The sequence below is a fragment of the Mastomys coucha genome, chromosome X (genome assembly GCF_008632895.1).
Source record: "Mastomys coucha isolate ucsf_1 chromosome X, UCSF_Mcou_1, whole genome shotgun sequence".
Taxonomy (NCBI): domain Eukaryota; kingdom Metazoa; phylum Chordata; class Mammalia; order Rodentia; family Muridae; genus Mastomys; species Mastomys coucha.
In genome coordinates, this window is record NC_045030.1 from 74,299,290 (window position 1) to 74,325,344 (window position 26,055).

General features: G+C 35.9%; 1 protein-coding gene across 3 annotated transcripts in view; it reads right to left on the minus strand.

Annotated features, from left to right (window-relative positions):
* Positions 1-602: 602 nt before the first annotated feature.
* Positions 603-26,055, minus strand: part of Gabra3 (gamma-aminobutyric acid type A receptor alpha3 subunit) — a 191,776-nt gene continuing 166,323 nt past the window's right edge. For all 3 annotated transcript variants that reach the window (XM_031363691.1, XM_031363681.1, XM_031363701.1), the window contains 3 exons: positions 20,359-20,511; positions 13,324-13,535; positions 603-2,946 (listed from right to left, as the gene is read on the minus strand). In XM_031363691.1, the coding sequence (XP_031219551.1) occupies positions 2,608-2,946; positions 13,324-13,535; positions 20,359-20,511 (704 nt within the window). In that variant the 3' untranslated portion in view covers positions 603-2,607. The remainder of the gene's footprint in view (positions 2,947-13,323; positions 13,536-20,358; positions 20,512-26,055) is intronic.

Consider the following 26,055-nt stretch of genomic DNA (forward strand, 5'->3'; position numbering starts at 1 on the left):
GTGTCTGTGTCCGCATGTGTCTATGTGTGTCTGTGTGTGTCTGTCTGTGTGTGTGTGTGTCTGTGTGTGCCCATGTACATGTGCATGATAGGCTATACTCTCCAAAGGAGCTCTTTTCCTATTCCCAGAGGCCAAATAAACTTCTCAAGTATATCTCTTAAGATTAGTTTTACTTTTAAGATGTCTTATAACACTATGAAAAAGAAAGGTGGTATGATGTGATTAACATCTGGCTTAGCCACTCACATGCTCTCAGTCACTTGACTTGAACTATTGCCAAATGGAAACAGAACTCAGTAGAAAAGGAAAAGTATCTAGAACACCAATGAAAATACTGTTCTCTACTTCCTAAGAGTTGGTGAATTTAGCAGAGGAACAACATAGATATTTCCTCCTCTTTCCTGTTGGTTAAGGATGACCTTGAGTCATTCACCATTTTGGATCACTGTAACCAATCTTGTTCCCTGGAGATACCCTCTCCCAGTATATTCTAATGGTATTAAGAAGTGGAAAGTTGATAATACCAGAGTAGATGTCAAAGTGAATATAGTACTTACTGTCTGTAAGATTAATAGCAACCAATGAAAGTATTCCAGCACAAGTACAATTCATAAAGAGTTTAATAAACAGCCGCTAAACATTGCACCAAAGCATTTGAAAACACAATTTCTACAGAAAGGCAAAGATCAGGCTTCCATTCTAAATTCCTTAGACAATCATTAACAGCTCCCCATCCCACCCCCCATCCCCACACATCCACAAAACTACACTCTTCTAGTCATAAGTTTACCTACAGACACAGTCTTAAGAATAATGGGACTGGCATGCATTATCCCAACAATGGCAAGGAAGCAGGGAATAATGGAAAAATGGATGAAAAGGCAACCAGCAGCTAATGATACACACCTTAGGAGCTTTGTTCAGTGGGTGGGCAGAGAGAATCTGCTTGTGGTACTACTTGTGGCTTTAACTTGGACCTTCAGGATATGCTGGACTAGTTGAGCTATTCAGAACCAAAGGGGCTGGGGCCGTTGTACTAAACAGTCTCACTCCTTTGAGTCATTATTACTAGAAGTGATCTTCTTGGGTAATGTATTATTACCTTTCTAAAGACCTTTCTAGTATCCAGACTATCTCTATAACCCAGAGGGCCCTCCATGGTTGTGCTGATTCTAAGGTCAGAATGGCCCTGGCTTCTCAGCTATTCCTTCACATTAGAAATGAGTGTGGAATATTTCTTTATTAAAGACATTTGTAAGAGGTACAGACAAATTATTCAAACTTCTGAGATTACCTCATAAAAATTGTTTCTATTCTTTTTGTTAACATTTAAGAACACGTGAGATCAAATGGTCTCTAATACATTATAAAACTGGTAATAAAGTTAATGATTTAACTGACTCAAAAATAAGTACAGATATTTCTATGACTCTACAATTTACCCCTCATTACAACTGGCATCCAAATCAGGTAAGAAGCCCTTGACATAATGGGGAGCAAAGTAATTGGGCCTGAAAGAGGGCACCATATATACAATCTGTTTTTGGGCCTTTCTTCTGAGGCAGATTTCAGCCTTTAACCACTACCATCATATTCCATCTACTATTCGACTAATTGTTTTGGCAAGAAGGTGAGTTTCTTATATTCCCCATCTTTGAACAATTCTGTGTAGTCATTTGATCTAGATCATTTTGTTTGTTCATGTAGCATTTTAATTTAACTCAAAAATGTCTGTTCATTTTTTTTCTGGAAGAGACTGTAGGCAGTCATGAATCCAAAGTAAGCAATATTCAACTGGCTATAAGGGGCTCAGTATTATTGAGACAAGGGGACTTTCCTGAAGGAGACATGTAATCAGGCACTACTTTCCTGAGGAGCTGGCTATAACTACAATAGAGCCTACTACTTTAATGTTGGAATGACCCAACTAGTTCTCTCTGTATCATATATATATATATATATATATATATATATATATATATATATATATATGTATGTTTGACAAAGGTTAAGTATCAATTGTCCCCACTGACCTTCAAGGCAAGAAACTATTTATTACTTCAAAAGTTTCCATAAGCTTCTTCCCATTCTACCAGGTAGGTCATATGCTTAGTAAGCACTGATGGGTGCATGGAAGGTGTCAGGTAAGTAAGATTATATGAGATAGCCCAGCCTTACTCTGAAGCATCCAATGAAGTCAGAAGCATCCAATGAAGCCCCAGTCAAATGTGCTCCTGGATCTCAACACCCTAGACCTCACACAGCCAAGGTTTCCACTAGAAGAAGTAGAGTCTCCTGTCCTTTCTCCAGTGGGCAGAGTGAAATTAAACACATGCAGTGCCATCAGCTGGGGTAGACTGGCATACTAAGATGAGAAACTGGACAAATGGCAGTGTTTGGCTCAATCCAAGCAATGTTCAAGGGACAAGTCATTTTTCTGTTTTACATTTTCATTGAGGTTCATAAATATGAATTGAGAAAGTGATTACACTCAGCTTGGAACAGGGCTAAAAACAATCCTGACACATATGAGAAGAGCCTTGGGGTTTGGGGTTTGGATGCTTCCTGGGGTATACAGTGCTCTGGTTGCTGTGCTGCCACTATCATCTACTGTTTGCGGATCATGCCTTTGATAGCTGATTCCCGGTTTACGTATGTAGCCCAATAGACAAGATTGAATATGGCAAAGAGCACGGGGAAAATGATGCGGGAAATTTTGTCAACCTTGCTGACACTGTTGTAGGTCTTGGTCTCAGCAGGACTGTCCTGCACATAAGTAGCCTTGGGTGAAGCAATCACTGTTGGAGTTGAAGAAGCACTGGGAGCAGCAGCAGCCTTGGAGATGGTGGGGAACTCAGTATCCTTGGCCAGATTGATAGGATAGGTGGTTCCCACTATGTTGAAGGTGGTGCTTGTTTTCTTTGTTGGGGCTGCTGGTGTTTTTTTCTAGAGGCAGAAAAAGAGGAAAAGTAGGGAGAACAAAATAAACAAAAGATAATGAATACAGCACAAACACCCTCAGAGACTGCAGGGAAGAAGAACCATGAGGGGTGTTAAAGAACCTGCTAATTAGTCCGGTTTATATATAGGGAATATATTTTATTCCCTATATATAAAACAGAAAACCTGCATGCACAATTTTGAGTATCCTAGTCAGCCCCAATTGTTGTTACCTTGACATAGTGAGTCTCAATTTAGTGATTGCCCATATCAAGGCTGGCTTTTGGGCCTGTCTGCAGGGACTTGTCTTGAATGTTCACTGAAGTAGATGGCTCTCCATCACTATGGACATCATTATTTTTTAGACTATAAGGAGAAATCTATCTAAACATGGGCCTTCAGATCAGCCAGACAGCAGCAGTCCTCCATAGTTTCTACTTCAACTTCCTACTTGAATTCCTGTCCCAGATCCCCTCAGTAATACACTGTGACCTGAAAGTGTAAGCCAAATCAACCCTTTCCTCTCTTACATTGCTTTTGGTGAGTGTTTTATCACAGCAGCAGAAAGAAAACTAGAAGATTTACTTTCTAGTCTAGTTATATGCAATTGAGTAAATCACATTTCCTTTGTGAGCTTCAGTTTTTTTATTTGTAAACTGAACATGAAAATAGCTGGCAGACTGGTGAGATCAGGAGAGAGTGGCAGTGGGGACTGATAGGAAATATGAGGTCTTATAGACTGTATGATTTCATCCTTCACAGTAACCCTATGAGTAAGTGTCATTCCCACTTGATATGTAAGTCAGCCTCAGATTAAATGGCAGAACTCATACTACCAATCTGAGTTCCTGATTTCTGTCCATAGATAGTCTGTGCTGCTTTCTATAGCACAAGATACTGTTGGTTACCCGAGGAAAAAAACTCCAAAAGGCTGCGACCATCAAGGGGCACACCTCCTGTGAAGAAGAGAGCTTGGTGAATCTGCAAAGTCCTTCGGTCTTAAAGATAATAATGAATAAATAGTATGGAGTAGTTACATGCATTGTCACAACAGCATGCTGTCCTCATGCACTATAAAGGTGCTTATCAAAGCAGGGTATGCACAAAGGTTTCCCACTCTTCTTAGGCTGCTGACAAGAACCACAGCCTCCCCGAGAAGTTGTTTTTTTTTCTTTTTCCAGCATAAACTCTCTCCAGAACACAGTAAGAAGTGTTCTCTGTCTCTCTGTCTCTGTCTTTCTGTCTCTGTCTTTCTCTCTTACTCATACACATGGACACACACACACACACACACACACATACACACACAAATATGCTCATGTTTATGTAGTGTTGTACTGGGGCTGCCATCTTGCCAAACAAAGGAGACAATGATTAATGCTCATGTCTGGACTGGAATAGACATGCTGTCTGGCAAGGTAGCCAAAGAAGCAAGCTAGCTCCTAACTGCAGCCTGAGGCTGTGGCCTACTTCAGAACCTAGAAACTCTTGCCATGTCTTCCCTTCAACTCTTCAGCCACCCTGTCTCTTTTTTTGCCATTTATGAGAGCATAGAGTTAACTTCTTTGCTCTAGCAGTTCTTTCCTGATTTTCTTCCTAAGTTTCCTGTTCCTTTTGTTGTCAGTTTCCTTGCATCTCTCCTTTATTACTTTCTTCAGAACTCTTATCACTTTTATCTTTCTGCCATTAGACCACAGTATCATTTACTTTCCTGATCCAAATAAAATAATCACTTTTAAAAAACATTTATAGAATATCAACAAGGTCAAAAAATATGCTAGATATTTAGGGTTAAGTGGAAAGGTTGGAAGTTGGACTTCAGTCTCTTTCTCCTAACTGCTCACAACAGTCTATTGTTGAAGAGAGCCTATGAACACATGACTGCCGTAATGTGTAACTTGAGTCCTAACAGTTTAGAGTAAAGTGCTGTCAATGTGCCCACAGGTGTGGAAAAGGCAGCTCAAGAAAAGCTGTGAGGTTTCCTGTCTGTATATTAAATGTTGAGCAGGAATCATCAGATGATACTGCAGCAAAGGTCATGCAGAGGCCCAGAACACTGTTGAGAGGTGGCAAGGAGTTTGCTATGGCTGAATCACAGTTAGCACAGGCAAAAATAGTTGCAGGAATTGAAGGCACAGATAGAAAAGACCAGTTCTTGAAAGGGCTTGTGAGCCACACTCTGCCTGCTTATGTTTTAGCATCAGTGTTCTCAGTCAGGGGCAGGGAGTGTTGGGAAATAAGGGGAGAGAGAATGTACAAGATAAGGGGGTGTTCATTTAAGTAAATAGAAAGTCTGACTAATAGGACATTTCAAAAGCAATACTTTTCTTCCCGTTGGATGATTGTGGCTATGTTGTTACAAACAGAATGGGCACAGAGCTCAAAGCCTTCTAAGAACCTTATAAATGCTTTAAATACTACATGAGGCTCATTTATAATTAGCAAAGTCATTGTGTGAATAGAGTCCCGCTGCTAAATGTTTTTGCTATTAAATAAAATAGTGATTTACTTGTTTGCCTGCTTATTAGCTTGCTTGGTAATTTCTTTTTTTCCATGGGTAGACAAAAAACAAAACCAAAGTGGGAAAAACAGAAGGGGAAGAAAACATTACCCTGACTTTACTAAAAGCTTTTACATTTAGTCATCTTATAAGCCGCTTATGACTAGGTCTTTGAAACAATCTCTTGTGGTAATAAACATGTTCTTTGTTTCCTCAGCCACTTTATATTCTATAGATAAAGAGAAGGAACAATTATTTAATCACAGATTATTTAAATGGTAAAGAAAACTTACCTTTTAGTTTCTCTTACCATTTCCAATATGACATGTTCTAATCACTATTACATTTCTACCTGCCTTGTCAGAGCAGGATGCAGAGAAGTTGTCCTTTCATGAGTGGAGAGTGTTAAGTTTTGTGAGATTAAAAAGTATTCTGGAGATTAACTGTGAGTGTGCTTGACATTATTGAATTGTACTTTTCATTATTTAAAAAATACAGTGTTGGGAAGGAAATAAGAGAGAGGGAGGGTGACAGCAATCAAATGAATTGCACACATAAGAAATTGTCAAAGACAAAATTTAAGTAATAAAAATAAAACAGAAGCTTTTTACCACAATTTAAATTTTATACATATATCTTTATATGTGATAGTAGTTTTAATTGTCAACTTGGCAAAATCTGGAATCGCTTGGGGAGACATTCCTAGTGAGAGGATTTCTAGATCAGGTTATTCCATGGACAACCTGTGGGAGATAGGGTCTTTATTGTGTTAATTGATATGGGGATGGCCACTAGAAAAGTGGGTGGCATTATTCTCTAGGCTTGGGCCCTAAATTGTACTACAGTACAGAAAATGAACTGAGCAGCAGGCATTCATTTCTCTCTGTTCTTGACTGTGGATGTGATGTAACTGGCAGTTCAAGTTTTTGTCCTTCTTACAGTGTCATTTCCTGAAGTGCTTAGCTCTAACCTGGAATTGGGAACTAAGTCACACATCTGCATTTATTTAACTAATATAATGAACCATACTGTTTAATTCTGTACATCTTATTTTAACTATCTATACTATATGGTTTATGATAGTTACTTTATATAATATGTTTGTATATGAATAAATATTTAATGAATCAAAGACGTTGCCTTCAGAAAACTCAGAGAGAGAATTCAGAGAGAAAGATTAATTAAAAAAAAAGACAATTTGAGGATGAGGAAATAGTTCAGGGAGACCTAAATTAACACTATTAATAACCATGTAAAAACTGGATATGGCAGCACATGAAGAAGACTAAAATACCAGTGCTGGGAAGATTGGAGAGTTTCTGTGGCTGCTGGCTAGACAGTTTAGTTGAAATGGTGACATCTAGGTTCAGTGAGATACTCCTTCTTAACAATTGAGGTAAAGAATGATAGAGGAAGACAGGATCAATTTATAAAGACCAGTTAAGCCCACAAAAGGGAGAAGAAAATGCAAATGGAAGGCCAGCTTCTTGAAACAATGGGACTCATCAATACATGAGGAATTATCCAAGTTCAAATTATTATAGCTTAGAAGGAAAGAATGGAAGAATTTCAGATACTACCACTGTTTTGAGGAGAATAAGGAAATACAAGAAATTAAGGTAACACTATATGATGGTTTCCACTCTTCCTAGAAAGACATTAAAAGAAATAGGAGGCTAAAGATATGGCACAGTTAAGAAAGCTAACTATCTATGCTTGCAGGAGACCCAAGTTCAGTTTCAAGAACTCACATCAAGCAGTTAGTTCACAACTGCCTATAACTGATAACTGGCTGTAATTATACATGATTGTGACTAAATATTAGTTAAAGAAAAAATAGAGATATCATAGTTTTAAAAATTTCATATATCATTGAAGTACTAAATATTTCTAAATTGTCTATTATGCAGCAAGTTACCTGGTGTATGCTAGGGATGCAACAGTAAACAATAAGTCACAATCTCTGTCCTGAAGGGTACATTCCCCTGGACATGTAATGGCAGTATAATCAAGCAAATACATACACCAATGTCAGGCAATGAGACACACAAGGAAGGTCAAGTGCAGAGTAGGATGATTAATGCTAGTTAGAAAACTTATCTTTAAGGAGGTGATCTAAGACCCAAATAAGAGAAAACAAAACTCTTTAAATACAAAGCATCTTGTATTTGGAAGAGGAATGACTTGTTATAGGTTAATAGAAGATACAACTATGGATTGAAGGGAGTGAGTGAAAAGTTTAAAGGGAGATTGCAAATATGAGTATAACGGTACATGCCAGAAATTAAACCTACTTTGAAGATTTAGGTAATAGGTTAACTAGGTGAATGTCAGCCTGGGCAACACAGCAAGATTCCATCACAGAAAAAGAGGGTAGCACATGTGTACGTATGAAAGTATTCTTAAATCAGAACTTATTTTTTTGTTATGCTTTCATGTGCTAGAACTAACTCATAGAATTTAATTAATATTTGTTCTTAGTCTCTTAATTTTATTCTGTCCTTTCAAACTTCATAAATCTTTCTGATTCTTAATTCAAAAAGTAATCCTCTGTTGCCCCCCTCCCCCACCTCAGCTGACAGCCTGAGCCTGGAGGCGGGCCACCTGCTGGGACTAAACAATGGCCCTACACTGCAGTCGCCTTTGAAAAGGCTGGAAGTTACACTTAGCCGCTGACACGCCTACTTGCTGACTTGTGAACATGCCTACCTGCTTGAGAACTTTGAGTTTCCAGAGTTTGGTGTCTCTTGTCTGCTGCCTTGTTTATGTTATGCATATGTCTTGTGCCTGGAGATTTTCGGTTTCAGTCTTGCCTGCCTATAAATGTTCAAAATATCCCCAAGTAAATAGATGCCTTGATAATCCTACTTGGCGTCCATGTCTCTTTGTTCTCTACCCATTTATTTTCCAGGTCCATATCTAACCTCCGGCTGAAGCGAACACAGACCGGAGTGGAGCTATGGCCGGTTCCACTCAATCATCCCCCTAACATCCATTATGTATTTGAATCCTCTACTTTGTATTTCTTAATTTGAGTCTCAGAGGACAGCATGTTGAGAGATTGGAGTTAAAAGAAACCTATGAATCATCCTCAAGAGCCTATATTCAGGCCAATTCAATGTCAGTCCATTGATGAATTCTGATTGACTTCAATTGGTCAAAAAATTATATCAGCCTAATTGTACTACTTTAAGTGCTTTCTATTCCTTACAGAGCTTAACAGAAAGTTAGTCAATGGGTATGAAGCAATGGCTCAAGAGGATTTGTTCTTCTTGCAGAGGATCTAGGTTCAATTCTTAGTACCCAGATGGTAGATCACAATTCTAATCACAGGGCATCTGATGCTCTCTCTTCTGGCCTCTGAGGAGCACTCCATACATTAGTGTACTTAACTAATTATACACATAAAATAAAATATTTTTTAAAGTTAATCAAGTATCTTGATAAATTCTGTCATTTCCAGTTCTATCAATTTATTAGCTTTTTATTAGAAGTAAGTTTGTCATAATTTGTCTTTAATGAACATAAACTATATCAGCTATTGAGCTAACTTCTTTGAAAATATCTAATTAACAATATATTCTGGAACTTTTTGCTTATTAGAACTGGGCCATCTTTACTCTTTGGAATTTTAGGGGGGTGTTTCACATTACTTTCTATTTTTGTATTGCTGAACTTTAAATTAATGACCTTGATGTTCATGATGAATATTCTACAACACAGCTGTAATCCCAAGCCCTAAAGCTTCATCTTTTGTGAAACTAGAATTTTATAACTTTGATGCCAAAACTAATTAAAATCAGATCATGGTGATGATAACAATAAAAATGTCTGTTGCTTTAGGGTTCTGACCCAAAAAAGAATTTCAACAAGTGGCTAGCATTGGCAATGAGGAGAAACAAATGATCCTTATTTTTAAATACAATATTGCTAGCAATAACATCCTAGAATTAAGTTTGATCATTAAATTTGGCAAAGAATGAAAAATAAAGGATATAGACCCAATTGGGTAGTTGAAGATGTGTATGTGTGTGTGTGTGTGTGTGTGCGCGCACACACACACACATGCGCACAAACACAAATATAGAGAGTGCTTTCAACCGAGGAAGGGAAATTTGTTAGAAGCAGAATCATTACAAAGAGTAGTACCCATAGGAGTTTAGACAGACAGAAAATGACGCTCAAATTATAAAGACTACAAATCATTCTCAAGTGTTCACCCTTGTCCTAATTACCCTCTGAGTCACTTCCTAAAAGAATGTTTCCACACATAATAGGCAGTAAAGAATTGCTCTATTATAACTTAAAGTAATAACTGAGGCAAAATGTGATGCAAGAGGGAGGAAGATAAGCAATAAAGATTGTTGAAGAATGCACAAGAGGAAAATGGAAAGCATGAAAGCAAGATGTGAAAAATCATAAAATAAATATAAGGCAATTGGGCTACAGAGAGAGAATTCAGTGAGTGAACAAGCTGCTATGCAAGCATGAAGATCTGCATTTTATCTCCAGAATTCATGTGAAAATTCAGGAATAGAATCAAGTATCTGTAATCCCAATACTGAGGAGGTAGAGAAAAGAGATTATTGGGACCCACTGGCTAGTAAATCTAGCCAAATTAGTGAAATTATGATTCAACAAGAGACTCTGTCTCAAAAAGTAAATTGTATATGTGATTGAAGAAGATACCACAAAAATGAAGGTAAATAGGAATTGTTGGAAATGATCAGAGACATAGAAGATAGGCTTGGGAAAAATGGCAATAAAACTAAATGAAAAATAATGGAGTTAAAATTATTATAGAAAAAATGGTATATACAGGGAACAACAGAAATCTCGTATACATAACTGGTATTTCTAGGAAAGAACAGACCACATCTGTGATATCAATAAAGCTTTCTTTATATATTAAAAGCCAAAATTTTACTACTTTTAAAGTAAAGTGCTTGTTAATTTTGTATCCATCTATTTTGCTGATAGTTTTTATTAGAGGAATTTTGTGATAAAGTCCTTCAGGGACTTTTATATATAAAACTATATCATCTACAAATAAAGATACTTTGACTTGCCTATTTTCATTTCCTATTTTTCCTTTGATCCCCTTTACTTTTCTTATTGATCTAGTTAAAACTTCAGGTATTATGTTGAACAGGAGTAAAGAAAATGGACATCTCTGTTTTGTTTTGTGAAAATTATTTCATGTTTTTTCCCATTATGATAATGTTAGGTGAAGGCTTCCTGTATATGGTCTATACTGTATTGAGAGATATGCCTCCTATATCCCTAGTCTCTTAAGGACTTTTAACATGTAGGATGTTGGATTTGTGTCAAAAGCTTTTTCTGAATCAAATGATATAATCATGTCATTTCAATTGTTTAGTTAGGATTATATTTACTGATTTACATATGTTGAACCATCCCTGCATTTCTAGGATAAAGCTTACCTGAACATGGTAGATAATCTTTTTTGAAATTATTTTAATTAGGTGTATAAGGATTTTATTGAGATTTTTTGCATCAATGCCTATATCTGAGGCATTGGTCTATAATTTTGGTCTATAATTTTCTTTTTTGGGTTAGACCTTTATTTGGGTTTTGGTATCAGGGTAATAGTGCCCTCATAAAGGAAATTTGAAAATGTCCCTTCCTTTCCTATTTTACAGAAGACCACACATCTAAGATTATTAGACAATACAAATTGACCTTGAAAGGTTTAAATGCACACAAACACAAAATGTTGGGTAGATGGGTAAGGGCAGGTAGACTTGGAAGCTAAGAAAGGAAGACGAATGTTACCAAAACACATTGCATGAAACTCTCAGAGAACTAATAAAATCCATTATAAGGCCATGTAGTGACCTTCACAAATGAAAAGTATATTTACATGAATATATATACCATAAACCAAATGTTTAATGATTGAGAAATTTCAAAGTATGCTAGATAACACCAATCAGTGTAATGCTGATAATAGCAAGTGATTCTTAAAACATCATAGAGAGAGAATATGAACTATAAACTCAACCATAAGTATAATTCAATACAAAGATATGTGATGAATATCTTGCATATGCAAGAAAGTATGACCTATGGTTCCAATAAAACCTTAAAAATCTTCTAGACAACAACCTTCAGATAACTAAGAAATTAGTAGAAAATAGATATATTGACTTCTGAGAAAATAACACATTCAAATGTAAAAATATAATTAAATATTGACAGGAATTATAGCTGTATAAAATGACATAAATGTTATAAAACGTGGCAAGGCCTCACTACCACTAGTACAAAGTTGAGCAATTAGTAGAGAAGAAAGTGTGAAATGTAGGTTAGGTATATTAATTTCCTTATGTTTCATAGATGAGGTCATCATTCTTGGATCATAACTGACAAGTTGAAATGTAGAAGGGTCAATGTATGGCAAGGATAAAAATGTAACAACTAGAGAAAGTACAATAATAAAGAAAAACTCTATAGGAGAGTAGGTGAAGAAAATTAGACACAGTTTTTCTTCATTACACCAAAGTTAAGTTCTGTTTAGGTAAGCAATTACAGTCTATTTCAAAGATTGTTAACTCAACATTTTATTCTATGAAATATATCTTTTACTCCAGCTTGAAAAGGCTTCAGTACCATTTTTCTTATCTATAATTCTTTGAAGAATAATTATTGGATTATATTTCTAGTACTTTTTAGAATGCTACAATGTACATTATGGTGGTTTAAATGGGAATGGTTCCCATAGTTTGTGTTTGAATTCTTGGTTCATAGCAAGTGCCACTAGCAGGAGGTGTGGCCTTGTTGAAGTAGGTATGGCTTTATTGGAGAAAGAGTTTTACTAGCTGTGAGTTTTGAAGTCTCAGAAGCTTAAGCCAGTTCATTTCCTGCTGCATTGAGTTGTAGATATAGAACACTTAGCTACTTCTCCAGCACCATGTCTGCCTTCATGATGCCATTCTTCCCACCATGAAAATTGGACTGAACCTCTGAAACGTAAATCAGCTCCAATTAAATGTTTTCTTTTATAAGTGTTGTTGTAGTCATGGTGTCTCTTTATAGCATTAAAACACCAACTAAGATATACATTTAAGTCTAAATAACTCAACTCATTCAAACCATTGAGTAAAGATATACTTGATCTCATTCACGATTAATGGCTATTGATCCAATGTTTTTATCTTGTCTCTGTTCTTTATCTATCCATTTAGCCAACATCTCTTCAGTTTTCATTCGTATTCAGATAAGCTACAATATTCAAGATGTGTATAACCTACTAAGGAGGCAAATGAGTAACTTTAATAAAACTAAATTATTTTAATATCAGAGTACCCATACACAGAAAAGCCAAATCAGTCTTCATGATTCCTGACATGCTCTACAGAGAAAGTAATGTTTTAGTTGGGTTTGGAAAAGTGAGTATGTCTTTACAAGGATGTGGAGAAAAGGTGCACTGTAGGTAGAGAATGCAAAACACACAAATAGTTGGAAGGAATGATGAGCACTTCAGTTTTATTGGAATGTGAATGTTCTGGAGAATTAGGGGTAGAAGTGGTATTAGAGACTATGCTGTGGATGGAAATAAGGCTCCAAGATTCTGGGTGGCTTTCTAAGTACCAATGAGTTTCTCCAGAGTACAGCAGCATCACATTTTTATTTAATCTAACACCAGAAGACATAAGCCCTACATGTTATTAGCTGTCTTTTAATTGTTCCTACTTGAAGTCCACATTACCAAGAAACACTCCAGTTGAGAATTGGATTGATGACCCCAGTGAATAGAGCATAGCCCTGCTAAGTTCCTGCGGGCTACAGGCTGTTCACTTCTGGTCCCAATACAGATCTCTCAGGAAGTGCTTCCCAGCCCTTTCTTTGCTTCCACTCACCTTCATCTCCAGGGCCTCTGGTACCTTCTTGCCTTCCCAAGCCCAACTCCGCTTGGTGAAGTAGTTGACAGTAGCAAATTCAATCAGTGCAGAAAATACAAAGGCATAACAGACGGCTATGAACCAGTCCATGGCCGTCGCATATGCCACCTTAGGTAAAGAGTTTCTGGCACTGATACTCAAGGTGGTCATGGTGAGAACAGTGGTGACACCTGAGGAGAGAAAAGCCAAGAGCCAGTTGCAACTGTAAGACACTGGCAGTGTACTTGATGAAGGTCACCAACTTCCCTCTGAAAGGAAGTTCTTCATCTCACTCAGTAAGGGCCTTCAAGTTGTGTTGTCTGTGGAGCAGCCTGTTGTACATTTCTGTAATAAACTTTTGCTTTTCCTTTGCTTCAAGTAATGGCCTGTTTTTAAGTAAATTGTACAAAATATCAAGGCTGGATAGATCAATCTAACAAATATTTCATTCCATCTGCCATTAGAATAAGATTCTTCTGTCTACTCTATAGCTATCTGCTAGTCTCTGACTAAGCACTTCTGCTGAAGAATAAGAAACCCATTTTGTTGTAATGGAGCTTCTAAATTAGAAAGACTTTTGACCTAAATCTGTTTCCTCCAATGGTTAGCCTACTGGTGGGTCTCAGTGTTCTTTCTGTGACCCAATGGGAAGTGAAATTATACTCTCTCTTCTCCAGGACAGCCTGTAGCGACCCAAGAGGAGGCTTTCCATCTCAGAACGAAGGAGAACAGTGATTTCCTTGTGCTCTCCTGTTGGTCATCTTTCTGCCAGCCCTGGTCATTTTCTTTTGTCAATCCTGAAACTGAGGCCATGATTCAGAACATAGGTCTGAGTTCAATCTGGTTTCTACATCTCCTTTTTGTGATATTCTGATAATGCAACAAACTACTATGGAATGTGTTTTAGGTGCTACTTCGATTTTTGAGTTTCTGAGCTTTCTGGGTAATCAAAACTATTTAAAAATCTGTATTTTGTGAGCTTTGGTATAACCAGAGCTTCTTTGGCTGACACTTCCTTGTATTATATCTTAGAATTCCTTTAATCTCTCTGTGCCTTCTTTATCCCAATCTGTGAGTATTAGATACTCTGGAACTTTCATATTCTCAAAGTCAATCAAATTTGAAGAAGAAATGATCACAGTATCTTTCTGATTGTTAGAAAGCTGAGGAGGATGAGTAATATGTTCATGGGATCAAGTAGGGCACAGAATGAAGAGATACTACAGAGTAAGGCAACCAGAAGGATCACTGAGCCTATTAACTCTACTGAGAGAATAAGGCATGCAAGTGACCACCCCTGGTGCCTTTTCTTTTGTCTTGGCCCTTTGAATTCCTTATTTACACGCTTTCTCTATACATGAAAATCTAGACTAGAGAAAACTTTTCAACAAAGACCCTAAAGGTACACTTTAGCACAAACATAGCATCAAAGCTGAGTAACCAATGTGACAGTCAACTACACTGTTAATACTTATAAACAAAGACTTCATCAATCCTAATATACCAAGGAGTGTATGAGCTGTGCATACTCATGACTCATGTATGAAGTTCTCAAATAAAATTAAAAAAGAAAGTAGAGTTTTATAGGAGAAATAAGCTATCTCATTCATGGCTATGAACAAATGCACAGTCCACCTGAGCACATCTATAGCAACTCTCCTGCACCATAAATGCTTCTGTGCCTTAGCTCCAAGGAGAGTTTTACTTAGCCTTTGGTGCTTAATTAGACCTGTCACCTTATGGAGAGCTCTGAGCTGGTCAGACTTGGAAGGGCTCTCAATCAATCATTCTGTACACTTCCTGGAGTATCTCAACTTTTAAAAGGAGAACCAACCAGATGGTGATTCTCTCTTAAGACTTCTAGAAAGCCCTTCTTCAATGACTAAGGTAGAACTGGCTGACTTCCTCATTTCCAACGAGTATTTCTAGTATACTTGTTAAGCTGTATCTCTTCTACCAAACTGCATGCATGATGAGGGGAATTAACATGACTCTTCAGTTTTATAACACTCCTTCTCTTAGACTCTTTTATGTACTTAAGATCCTCTCCTTGGTCTCTGTCTCCACCCCCAGTTTTATGTCATTATCATATAGTATGTGCTCATTTGTGTCTGGGTACAATAATTCAGTACAATAGCTTATATTTGTTCTTATTTCATCTATTCTGAGAGTAATTTTATTGATATCAGAGTGAATTCATAGGATTAGGGTAACCTAATTAGTTTATCTATTAACTTATTAATGGGCATCTCAATTGTTTCAGTATTCAACTCTTATTATAAACGTGTCTAAACAAATTGCATTAAGTATTTATATAGGTATGTTTTTACTTCTCTTCATAAACACATAGGAATAGAAGTGGAGGATTATATCATATGAATACATTTATGTTTATATGACATTGTCAGGCTTTTTAAAGTAGTTGTAAATTTAACATTCTCAGAAGATATACATTTTAGTCAACATGCATTGTTTATTTATGAAATTTTAGTGCTAATTGATATTTTTCCTTGATAATGAAAGTACATAGAATATTGTATATATTTCTATATCAACTTACATAGGTTACAGTAGACTATACTATTTTCCTTATAAGTCACTGCTATTATCTGTATATTCAATACACATTTACCATGACTCATTTCTTTATTATTTTCATTAATAATGTCAGTCTTTCTTCTAAGATAAATTTCCTTTCATTGCAAGAAAAACCATCAGTAGTTTACCATATCAAGTTTACATTCTTTCACCAGCTTTCCTTGGAATTGTAACGTTATATCCTTGAGATAGTACCAGTTTTAGGCTATTATCTCTTTCAAATTGTTGAAACCATTCTTTTCCTTCTCTCATTCTTCTGTGCTGTACCTATTCAGTGAATCTCATGACAAGTGTCTGTGCATTTTACATTTTTGTCGTTTTATGTATTATCTTTTGACCAATCTTTCAATTTAGGAGTAATATAACAATGTTTAAAGACATGGGTGTTCCTTGCCCTGGCATTCCCCTACACTGGGGCATAGAACCTTCACAGGGCCAAGGGCCTCTCCTCCCCTTGATGACCAACAAGGCCATCCTCAGCTATACATATGCTGCTGGAGCCATGAGTCACACCATGTGTACTCTTTGGTTGGTGGTTTAGTCCCTGGGAGCTCTGAGGATACTAGTTAGTTCACATTGTTGTTTGTCCTAAGGGGCTGCAAACCCTTCAGCTCTTTGGGTCCTTTCTCTAACTCCTTCACTGGGGATCCTGTGCTCAGTTCGATGGATGGCTGTGAGCCTTTACTTCTGTACCAGTGTAGGGGAATCCCAGGGCCAGGAAGTGGGAGAGGGTTGGTTGGTGAGCAGGGGGAGGAGGAGGGAACAGAGGTTGTTTTGTTGTTGTTGTTATTGTTGTTGTTGTTTAATTTCATTTTATTTCTTTTTTTCGGAAGGGAAACTGGGAAAGGAGATATCATATGACATGTAAATAAAGAAAATATCTAATAAAAATTTAATGTTCGGACACAAAATAAAAAACAGAAATAGCAGAAAAAAAGGAAAAAAGAAATGGGTGTTCTTTTGTATTTTTAAATTCTATGATAACCAATATTCTTTCTCTCCTGAATTTTCTCCATTGCATTCATTTATTTATAAATATTCATCATACATATTTGGAAGTTTCTGATTATTCCAACATCTATAGTCCTACATGTTTGTATTTTAAATACAAACATATACAATAAGATGAAAATATCTTGCATATTTGATCTCATTGGGAAAATATATATAATTGTATCCATATATGACTAGTCATAGATATATTTTTTATTAGATTTTTTCATTATTTACAATATCTCCTTTCCCAGGTTCCCCTCCAAAAGAAAAAAGAAAAAGAAAATAAATTAAGAAATAAAAAATAAAAAAAAAAACCCCAAAACTAAAACAATCCCCTGTTCCATCCCCCCTGCCATGCTCAATACCCCACCCTCTCCCACTTCCTGGCCCTGGGCATGAACAACAATATGAACAAACTAGTACCCTCAGAACTCCCAGGGACTAAACTCCAACCAAAGAGTACACATGGGGGGAGTCATGGCTCCAGCAGCATGTGTATAGCAGAGGATGGCCAAGTCGGTCATCAAGGGGAGGAGAGGCCCTTGGTCCTGTGAAGGTTCTATGCCCCAGATACATTTTTTGAGAATGAAAAATATATACATTCTTGGGGAAATGTTTTTATTTAATGTACTTTATTTACATTATTCAATTCAATTTGTTATATATGTAAAAGAAGAATATCCAGATTAGGAGAGTTATGCAAAATTCTTATAATATTAAAATACCTATTCAAAAAGATATATAGTATATCATTTTTACATTTTATTCTGAGAAATATGGAATTTTTATATTTTAAGTCCATGAATAATTTCAAGTAATTCTTCCCAATACTATCTTTGTGGTAAACTAAGTTTCTGTATACAAGGGATTACTTATAATATACAATTGTATATGAATTATAACATAATTTAAAATACAAACATGTAGGACTATAGATGTTGGAGTAATCAGACAGAAACTTTCAAATAGGAGAGAAAGAATATTGGTTATCATAGAATTTAAAAATACAAATGAACACCCATTTCTTTTTTCTTTCTTTCTCTAGTGTCTGATTTACGTTTACTTATTTTTCCTTTCCTTATGCCAGTACAAAGCTGCTTTGATGACTGTTGCATTTTAATTGTCTTGACGTCCTATGGGGCATGTCTCTCCACTCTGTTTTTACTCAAGAGGATTTTGGCTATTCTTTGTTCTATTAAAATTAACTTTTCAACTTGGAGGTTTTCACATTAATGCAGTTACTGGACATAAGTTCTGAATTAGTATGCGACCAAGTTTAAACTATTAAAAGAATAAATTCTCAAGGAAGCATGCATTTCATACATACCCCTAACAAAATAAAAATGTTTTCACATTATCTCTATATCTTTTGTGTAGTTTCTCAATGTTCTCTTACACTGAAGTCACAGCTCTTCAGTGGTATTGAATTTGTGGGAATGGTTTTTGTCTTAATTTCATATGGTAGAAGTAACAAGTTATCACATCTCTAATGTCTTAAAAGCATCACAAACCTGTTTATATATACATATATATATATACCTGTGTATATATATGTATATATATGTATATATGTGTATATGTATGTATATATATATATGTATATGTATGTATATATATATGTATATATATATACATATATATATGTATATATATATACACAATTAGCAGAGTTAAGATCAGTCTTGACCAAGGCCTTACTCCCTCTGAAGGATCTGGTATAATAATCTGTTGTCTTTTGTAGCTTTCAGAGCTTCATCAATTGCATTTCTTGGCTAGTGAGACTTTTCCTCTTTCTACAATACAACAACAGAACATCTTTCAATCTGGTCTGCTTCCTTTATCACAACACGTATTCTTCTGTAGTTAAATACCTGACAATGCAGAATAATCTCTCCAGCTGGAAATCTTCAACTGCGTCACATCTGGAGATTCATTTTCATCATATATAGTCACATTTCCATATCCCAGAAACTTGGAGATGAATTTTTGGAGGATATTATTCAGCATAACACAGCTTAAGTTATAATCTTAGCAGTACCCTCTTTTGTACTTTAAAACTCAGATACTTGTTTGCTAAGACCAGTAACCCAACTAAACTGGCCACATTTTATTGAAAATAATATTTGTACAAAATATTCTTATCATGATTTTTCCTCTAATAGCAGCCACTTTCACTAATACCCATAAACCTTGTTATTCCTCTACTTCAGTAACATCTGAGTATATTACAGTAATAAACAGACAGCTTCCACCTGGGTTTTATAAAAATTTATAGTGGACCTTCCTTCCACATGATTATTTCCTGCCACTAAATACTTTCCTCTTGAGTTTTATAAAGTTGTACCTTTCTTAGTCTTTTTTACTTTCTTTTTCTTTGCTGCCATCTTCTCCTGAACCTGACCCAATGTGCTACCTCTCTCTGAAACATCATTTACTATTGATGTAACAACATTGTATAGCTTCAAGACATTGATATAAATGCCTTCTGTATGTGTATCTAGTATGTCTGAGTGTATGCTTCACAGTCTCTGAATCTGCAGTGGTTCAATGGCCTAAAAAAATTAGTCTTTGTGCTTCAAAAATCTTGCTGTAGGAAAAACAGGCAGAAAATGTTTTGTATGTTTTAATTCTCTGAGGAAAAGGGGCTAATGATATGTAAACTTCTTCCCAGATATAAGTAACCTCATACTAAAGTAAATTTCTCTGATTCTACATACTGTTGGAGAAATCATTTAAAGTGTATATAGCCTTTACTGAATATCAGTGAAATAGCCTTTACTGAATATCAGTGAAATTATGCACTCAAAAGGCTAGAGCAGATGCAACAAGCCACTTATGTACACACCAAAGTCATTTCTGGGGGCTGCAGAAATGGTTCAGCAGTTAAAAGCACTTGTTCCTTTTACAGAAGACTTGGATTTAGCTCCTATTACTAACATGGGAGCTCATAGCCATCAATAGTTCTAGTTCAAGGCAGATTTTTTACCCTTTTTTGACTTCACAGGCACCAAGCATGCACACAGTACACATACCTAGATACATAGATACATACATACATACACACACACACATCAGGCAAACCCCTCATATGCATATAATAAATCTTTATATGAAAATGGTACCTTATGAGACCTAGTCTACTTCTCTGATTTGAGGCTGGTTTTCCATCCTTGACTTTTTATATTCTCTGCACTGTTTGTATATTTTTCACTGAAGACTCTATTTCGTCCTGGTTCCCAGGATAAAATGCGATAAGGAACATTTGAGTAACGACTTCAACATTTTTATCTTTACTCCTTTGTTAGAAATTCAGTTGCTTGAAATCCCAACACCTGATGATGCCATTACTGCCACCTTTCTCCCCTCTACTCTACCTATGCAAGTGTCATAGTCCCCAGTTCTCCATGAAGCAACACTTACCAAAGACTGTGCGTGCAGGGACAGATTCTCTATTAAGCCAGAAAGACACTTGTGACAGAATGACAGTCATGATACATGGCAAGTAGGTCTGGATGACAAAGTAGCCAATTTTTCTCTTCAGATGAAAGTGGGTTGTCATGACGACATATTCTCCTGGATAGAGAATAAAATCAGGCAGCATGGAGTCATACAAACACTGTTAAAGCAACTTGAACCACAATTCTGTGATTCTCAGAGATCCTCAATCTTATATTCAAGTTAAGATTTCCTAACATCTTCCTAACTCTTGAGCTCTAAAGCAAAATTATGAAATAATATTTTGGATATAAAAAATATAGTCATTTGGATGTAAAAAATAAAGCATAGCAACTTGCTGAGAGCAAGTCTAATGAGTTTATTTAAATCATATTTTCATTTAAGTAATGAGAAATAATAACATTTTATAAAGAAAGCACTTACTGTCTGATACATACTCATGTAACATTTCATTAAAATATCTAATATTCCTAATGGCCCTGTGATGTAGGGACTCCTGTGGTCCATCATCTTACAGGTCAAAACCCTCAAACAACAAGGGTCTAAACACCTTGCACAGGTACCCAGCTAATAACTAGTAGTGCCCAAAATTAAACCCACATAGGTTAGTCTACAGTTTATTCTTGTTAACACCATGCTTTGTTATTCTACAGGCATTTCTTGATTAGAACCAAAAGATCAAATGTGGCCTAAAGAGAAGGATCAGCTATAATGAGCATGCACAGGTTCCTGTGGAGGACTCTGGTTTAATTTTTAGCACCCACATCAGGAAATACCTGAAATTTCAGCTTCATGGGAGCTTATACTCTCTTCTAGCCTCGGTGAGCACCTACATACATGTGCTGTACATACAGACAAGCAGATACTCTCATACATATGAATATATAAATTGCTGAGATGTGACAAACAACATCCATATTAATTTTTGCTCTACTAACAACAATCAGTAAATCTTTGCCTTCTGTATTTTGCAATAGCATTTGATATAGGTGAACCCTCCATTTTCCATGAATAGCAGAGGCAGACAACAGTATGTTGTATCCTCGATTCAAGTATCACTAAAGATTGCTAGCCATCTTTAGAAGCTACTAACAGGCAAGGAACCAATTCTTCTTCACCATCTTTAGAGAATAATAATCCCAGCAATGCTTTGATTTTAGATTCCTAACCTCCAGATCTGAGAGATAAGAAATTTAGTCTGTTTTAAGCCAGCCAAGTGGTAATAGCTTGTTAATAGGAACATGGGGTTCCCAACTGTCGCTAGATCTAGATATTCATCCAGCTATTTGGCATAATTATTTGGGTATTTAACAAGCATTTTGATATTTTACATTCTCTATTTTCTATTCTCTTCCAAACTGAACTTTCCAACAAATCATCTCACCTCAAACCTAGTAACTCTAAGGTGTCTAAGGCCAAATTTAAAATATTCAAAATTCTTTGCATCATATTCTTCCGCTGTCTCTATATTGTTTCTGCATCTGACTTCCTTCTTCTTTCCTTCTCTTATTCTCCCTTCATGACCTGTATTCTCCTCTTTTGTTACCTTTGCTTTACTCTTTTCTGCTGATAAGGAGTTTAGGATTTATTTTTCCCAAGAGTTGGATTTTTATTAGCTTGACTATTTTTCCTTACCAATTTTAGTTTAATAGTTCTTAACCCACAATATCAACCATATTCCCAATTCATATGAAATATCTATATATAAAATATAACTGAACCTTCACAGGACCAAGGACCTCTCCTCCCACTGATGACCTATTAGGCCATCCTCTGCTATACATATGCTGCTGGAACCATGAGTCCCACCATGTGTACTCTTTGGTGGTTTAGTCCCTGGGAGCTCTGAGGGTACTAGTTAGTTCATATTGCTGTTCTTCCTATATGGCTGCAAACCCCTTCAGTTCCTTCAGTCCTTTCTCTAGCTCCTCAATTGAGTCCCTGTGCTCAGTCCAATGGATGGCTGTGAGCCTCTACTTCTGTATTTGTCAGGCTATGGCAGAGCCTCACAGGAGACAGCTATATCAGGCTCCTGTCAGCCAGCACTTGCTGCCACTCACAATAGTGTATGGGTTTGGTGATTGTATATGGGATGGATCCCCAGTTGGAAAAGTTTCTGGATTGTCCTTCCTTCAGTCTCTGCCCATACTTGGTCTCTGTAATTCCTTCCTTGGGTATTTTGTTCCCCCTTCTAAGAAGGATTGAAGTATATACACTTTGGTCTTCCTTCTTCTTGAGCTTCTTGAGGTTTGTGGATTGTATCTTGGGTATTCCAAGCTTCTGGACTAATATCCTCTTATCAGAGGGTACATACCATGTGTGTTCTTTTGTGACTGGGTTACCTCACTCAGGATGATATTCTCCAGATCCATCCATTTCCCTAAGAATTTCATAAATTCATTGTTTTTAATTGCTGAGTAGTACTCCATTGTGTAGATGTACCACATTCTCTGTATCTATTTCTCTGCTGAGGGACATCTGGGTTCTTTCTATCTTCTGGCTATTATAAATAAGGCTGTTATGAACATAGTGGAGCATGTGTCCTTATTAAATGTTGGAGCATCTTCTTGGGATATGCCCAGGAGTGGTATAGCTGGGTCCTCTGGTAATACTATTTACAATGTTCTGAGGATCCACCAAACTGATTTTCAGAGTAGTTGTAGCAGCTTGCAATTCTATGCCCCAGTGTAGGGGAATGCCAGGGCCAGGAAGCAGGAGAAGGTGGGTTGGTAAGCAGGAGGAGTGGGGAGGGAACAGGGGTTTTTTGGAAGGGAAACTGGGAAAGGGGATATCATTTAAAATGTAACCAAAGAAAATATCTAATTAAAAAAAGAGATGTTTAGGAACTAGATGCCATTATACCTAAAAACTCAAAACATGATCTTTGTCATTCCCCCTTATCTTCCACACGTATATGTATAACACACAGACACACACACACACACACACACACAGACAGACACACACACACAAATGCACACACTTCCTTTTTCTGCCTTTCTTCATCTTTTATTCTTTCTCTTTAAAAAGACAACTTCCAGCTCTGTATTCAATAGAGTATCCTCAATGTCAAGATCCTCTTGCTCTAGCCTGAGTGGGAGTCTGGATACATAGACACCTAAACTAGATATAGTATTACATTTATTGGAAAAGTGTGCAAGTAATGTAGTCTCTTTGAAGGCTAGCACAGCGACCAAGTAAACCATTACAGGATTAATTCATTGTTTCTTGATAAATTTAAGTTTTATAAGTTTTATATATACCTATAATACATACATTTAAAACCATGACAAAGCAATAAGTTCTTCTAGATGAAAAGTTTTGACATACCAAATATATCAACATTTTAAAACCATGTAACATCCATGTTTCTAAAAAAATTAAAGATGATCTTGAAATAAGTATATTCTTTGTATATGCATAATGATTATAATTGCTTTATACTCTATAATCTCTACATGGTAAAATTACGGAGCTTCAGCCAATAACTTACTCCTTTACAGACATGATAAATACAATGTGTATGACTATTACCACATGATAAATGACATCTTTTTTATTCATGAAGTTGGATGCCAGGCCCAGCTGAAAAATGGGTATCATATTCAATGTATTTATTCCAAGTCTTGTTAAAACTATCCCATTTGCTAGAGAGGGATAAAATAACAACCACTTCTCTATATTTTATGGATTAAAACAGCAGGAAATAATGGTTTTAAAAACTAAATCATAATTGATATATTAATATTATTATATACTATTTAATATTCATGGTTGTACTCTATGAATCTGAAAATGAAGACAAATGTACTTTCACTTATGAAATGTTTATCAAATCAATCATTTGTTTGAAGTAGCTGAACATATTTTCTTCAAACTTTTCTCTCCTTTCTTCATTTTTAGCCTTGCTTTCTCTGTTCCAAATGGAAACCATCTCCTTACTGAGAACTAAATGTTTGTACTGGTTGAGGAGCCATCCCTTATTTCTGCCTTTAATTTTTTTTTCAGATTATATGCGTCCACCAGAAAAAGACAAGGGGAAAATGAAAGGCTACTTTAACATATTCATAGATGTTTAGAAAATTAATCCATTGTATCAGTTCACTGGCAAGTTCTTTTCAAATACATAGCAGCATTTTCTATCATCTCTCCATAATTTCTCTGTCAAAATTAGAACTCAGCTTTCTACAAAATTGGAGGACTTTTTTCATCTTCTCTTATCCTCTTATCTGATTTTCACTAGTGAGCTCTATTTTGTTTTTGGTCTTGTTGTGTTTTAGCTTATTGAGTAACATCACTGTTGTGTGTGAAATAATAAATATGATGCATATTTTATAAATAATTGTTACCTATTATTCAAGCCAGAACTGTAGAATAGCTTACCAAATTAATGTTAAGGCTGATTATATGATTCCTTCCTTTGGGCCTCCATTGCTGCCTTTCTTTGTGTATTTGTTTTTATGATGGATGACTGTGTAAGTCACAAATTAACTCAATCTACACAGAAGATAGTTTTCCATGTCTTAAATCCATGTTTGGTATTTTTAATCTCTCCATATCCATTTGAAAAATTACTATATTAATTTAATTTTCTAGGAGGACAATTAGGATTCATACTTTAATTTTTATATTATTAGAAATTTAAACTTTTATTCAGTATCAGTTTATTGCAATTGTTTATGCTATCTCTACATGTATACAGATCCAAAAATAAGAGAATGAATGAAAAAGGCATAAAGAAAACACAAAGACATGAAAATTAAAAGCCTTTGTAGGCTCTTTCTAGAGATGAATGACTAAGTTGAAATGGAAGGTGCACAAAACGGAAGAAATGCAATTGCAACAGAAGATAGTTTTTAATATTTCTTCCGTGTGTGTGGGTTTGTTTTTTGTTGTGTTTCAACTTCTAAAACCAATTTTTAAAATCTTAGTTATGAGCAGAGAATGATATTTGTTTATTATCAGTCATTTAACAAATGTATGCTATCACACTTCAGGTCAGAAATTTGTCCAAATTTATGAGGAAATGTAGTATTTTGATACCTACATTCATCACTTGCTAAAGCTCCATTCTGTCTGGTGATTCTAAAGAGGAGGCCCCAAGCATTTCTTTGTTTGTAACCCTGCTTTACATCTTTCTGACTAGATTGCACTTCATGAGAAACCTTTTGTAATTATGCTGATCTGACCTGCATGATCCAGGATTATGTCTTTATTTCAATACCATTGTTAACCACTCCTTTCATACCTAATATGCTCACAAGTTCTGGGATTATGATGTGCCATCTTTAGGGTGTATTCACGCCATTCAAAACAACTAAATGTACCTTTAATCTTCTAGAAATAAAGAGGACAAGGAAACAAATCTGGTAGAGGAGAGGAATGGTAGAGGGCAAGTGAAGTATGCTATGTACTCGTATACTTGACACAAATAAATCAACATTATATCTCTAAAAGTAAGAAAATGTACAGTACAAGTACATTATGAATATGGAGGTAACTAAACTATACATGCTTAAGGCATTGAATTTGCCTGATCATAATTTCTTTTTTAAAAATTTTTTATTAGATGTTTCCTTTATTTATAATACCTCCTTTCCCAGGTTCCCCTCCAAAAGAAAAAAGAAAAATAATATAAAATAAGAAAAAAAATAAAAATAA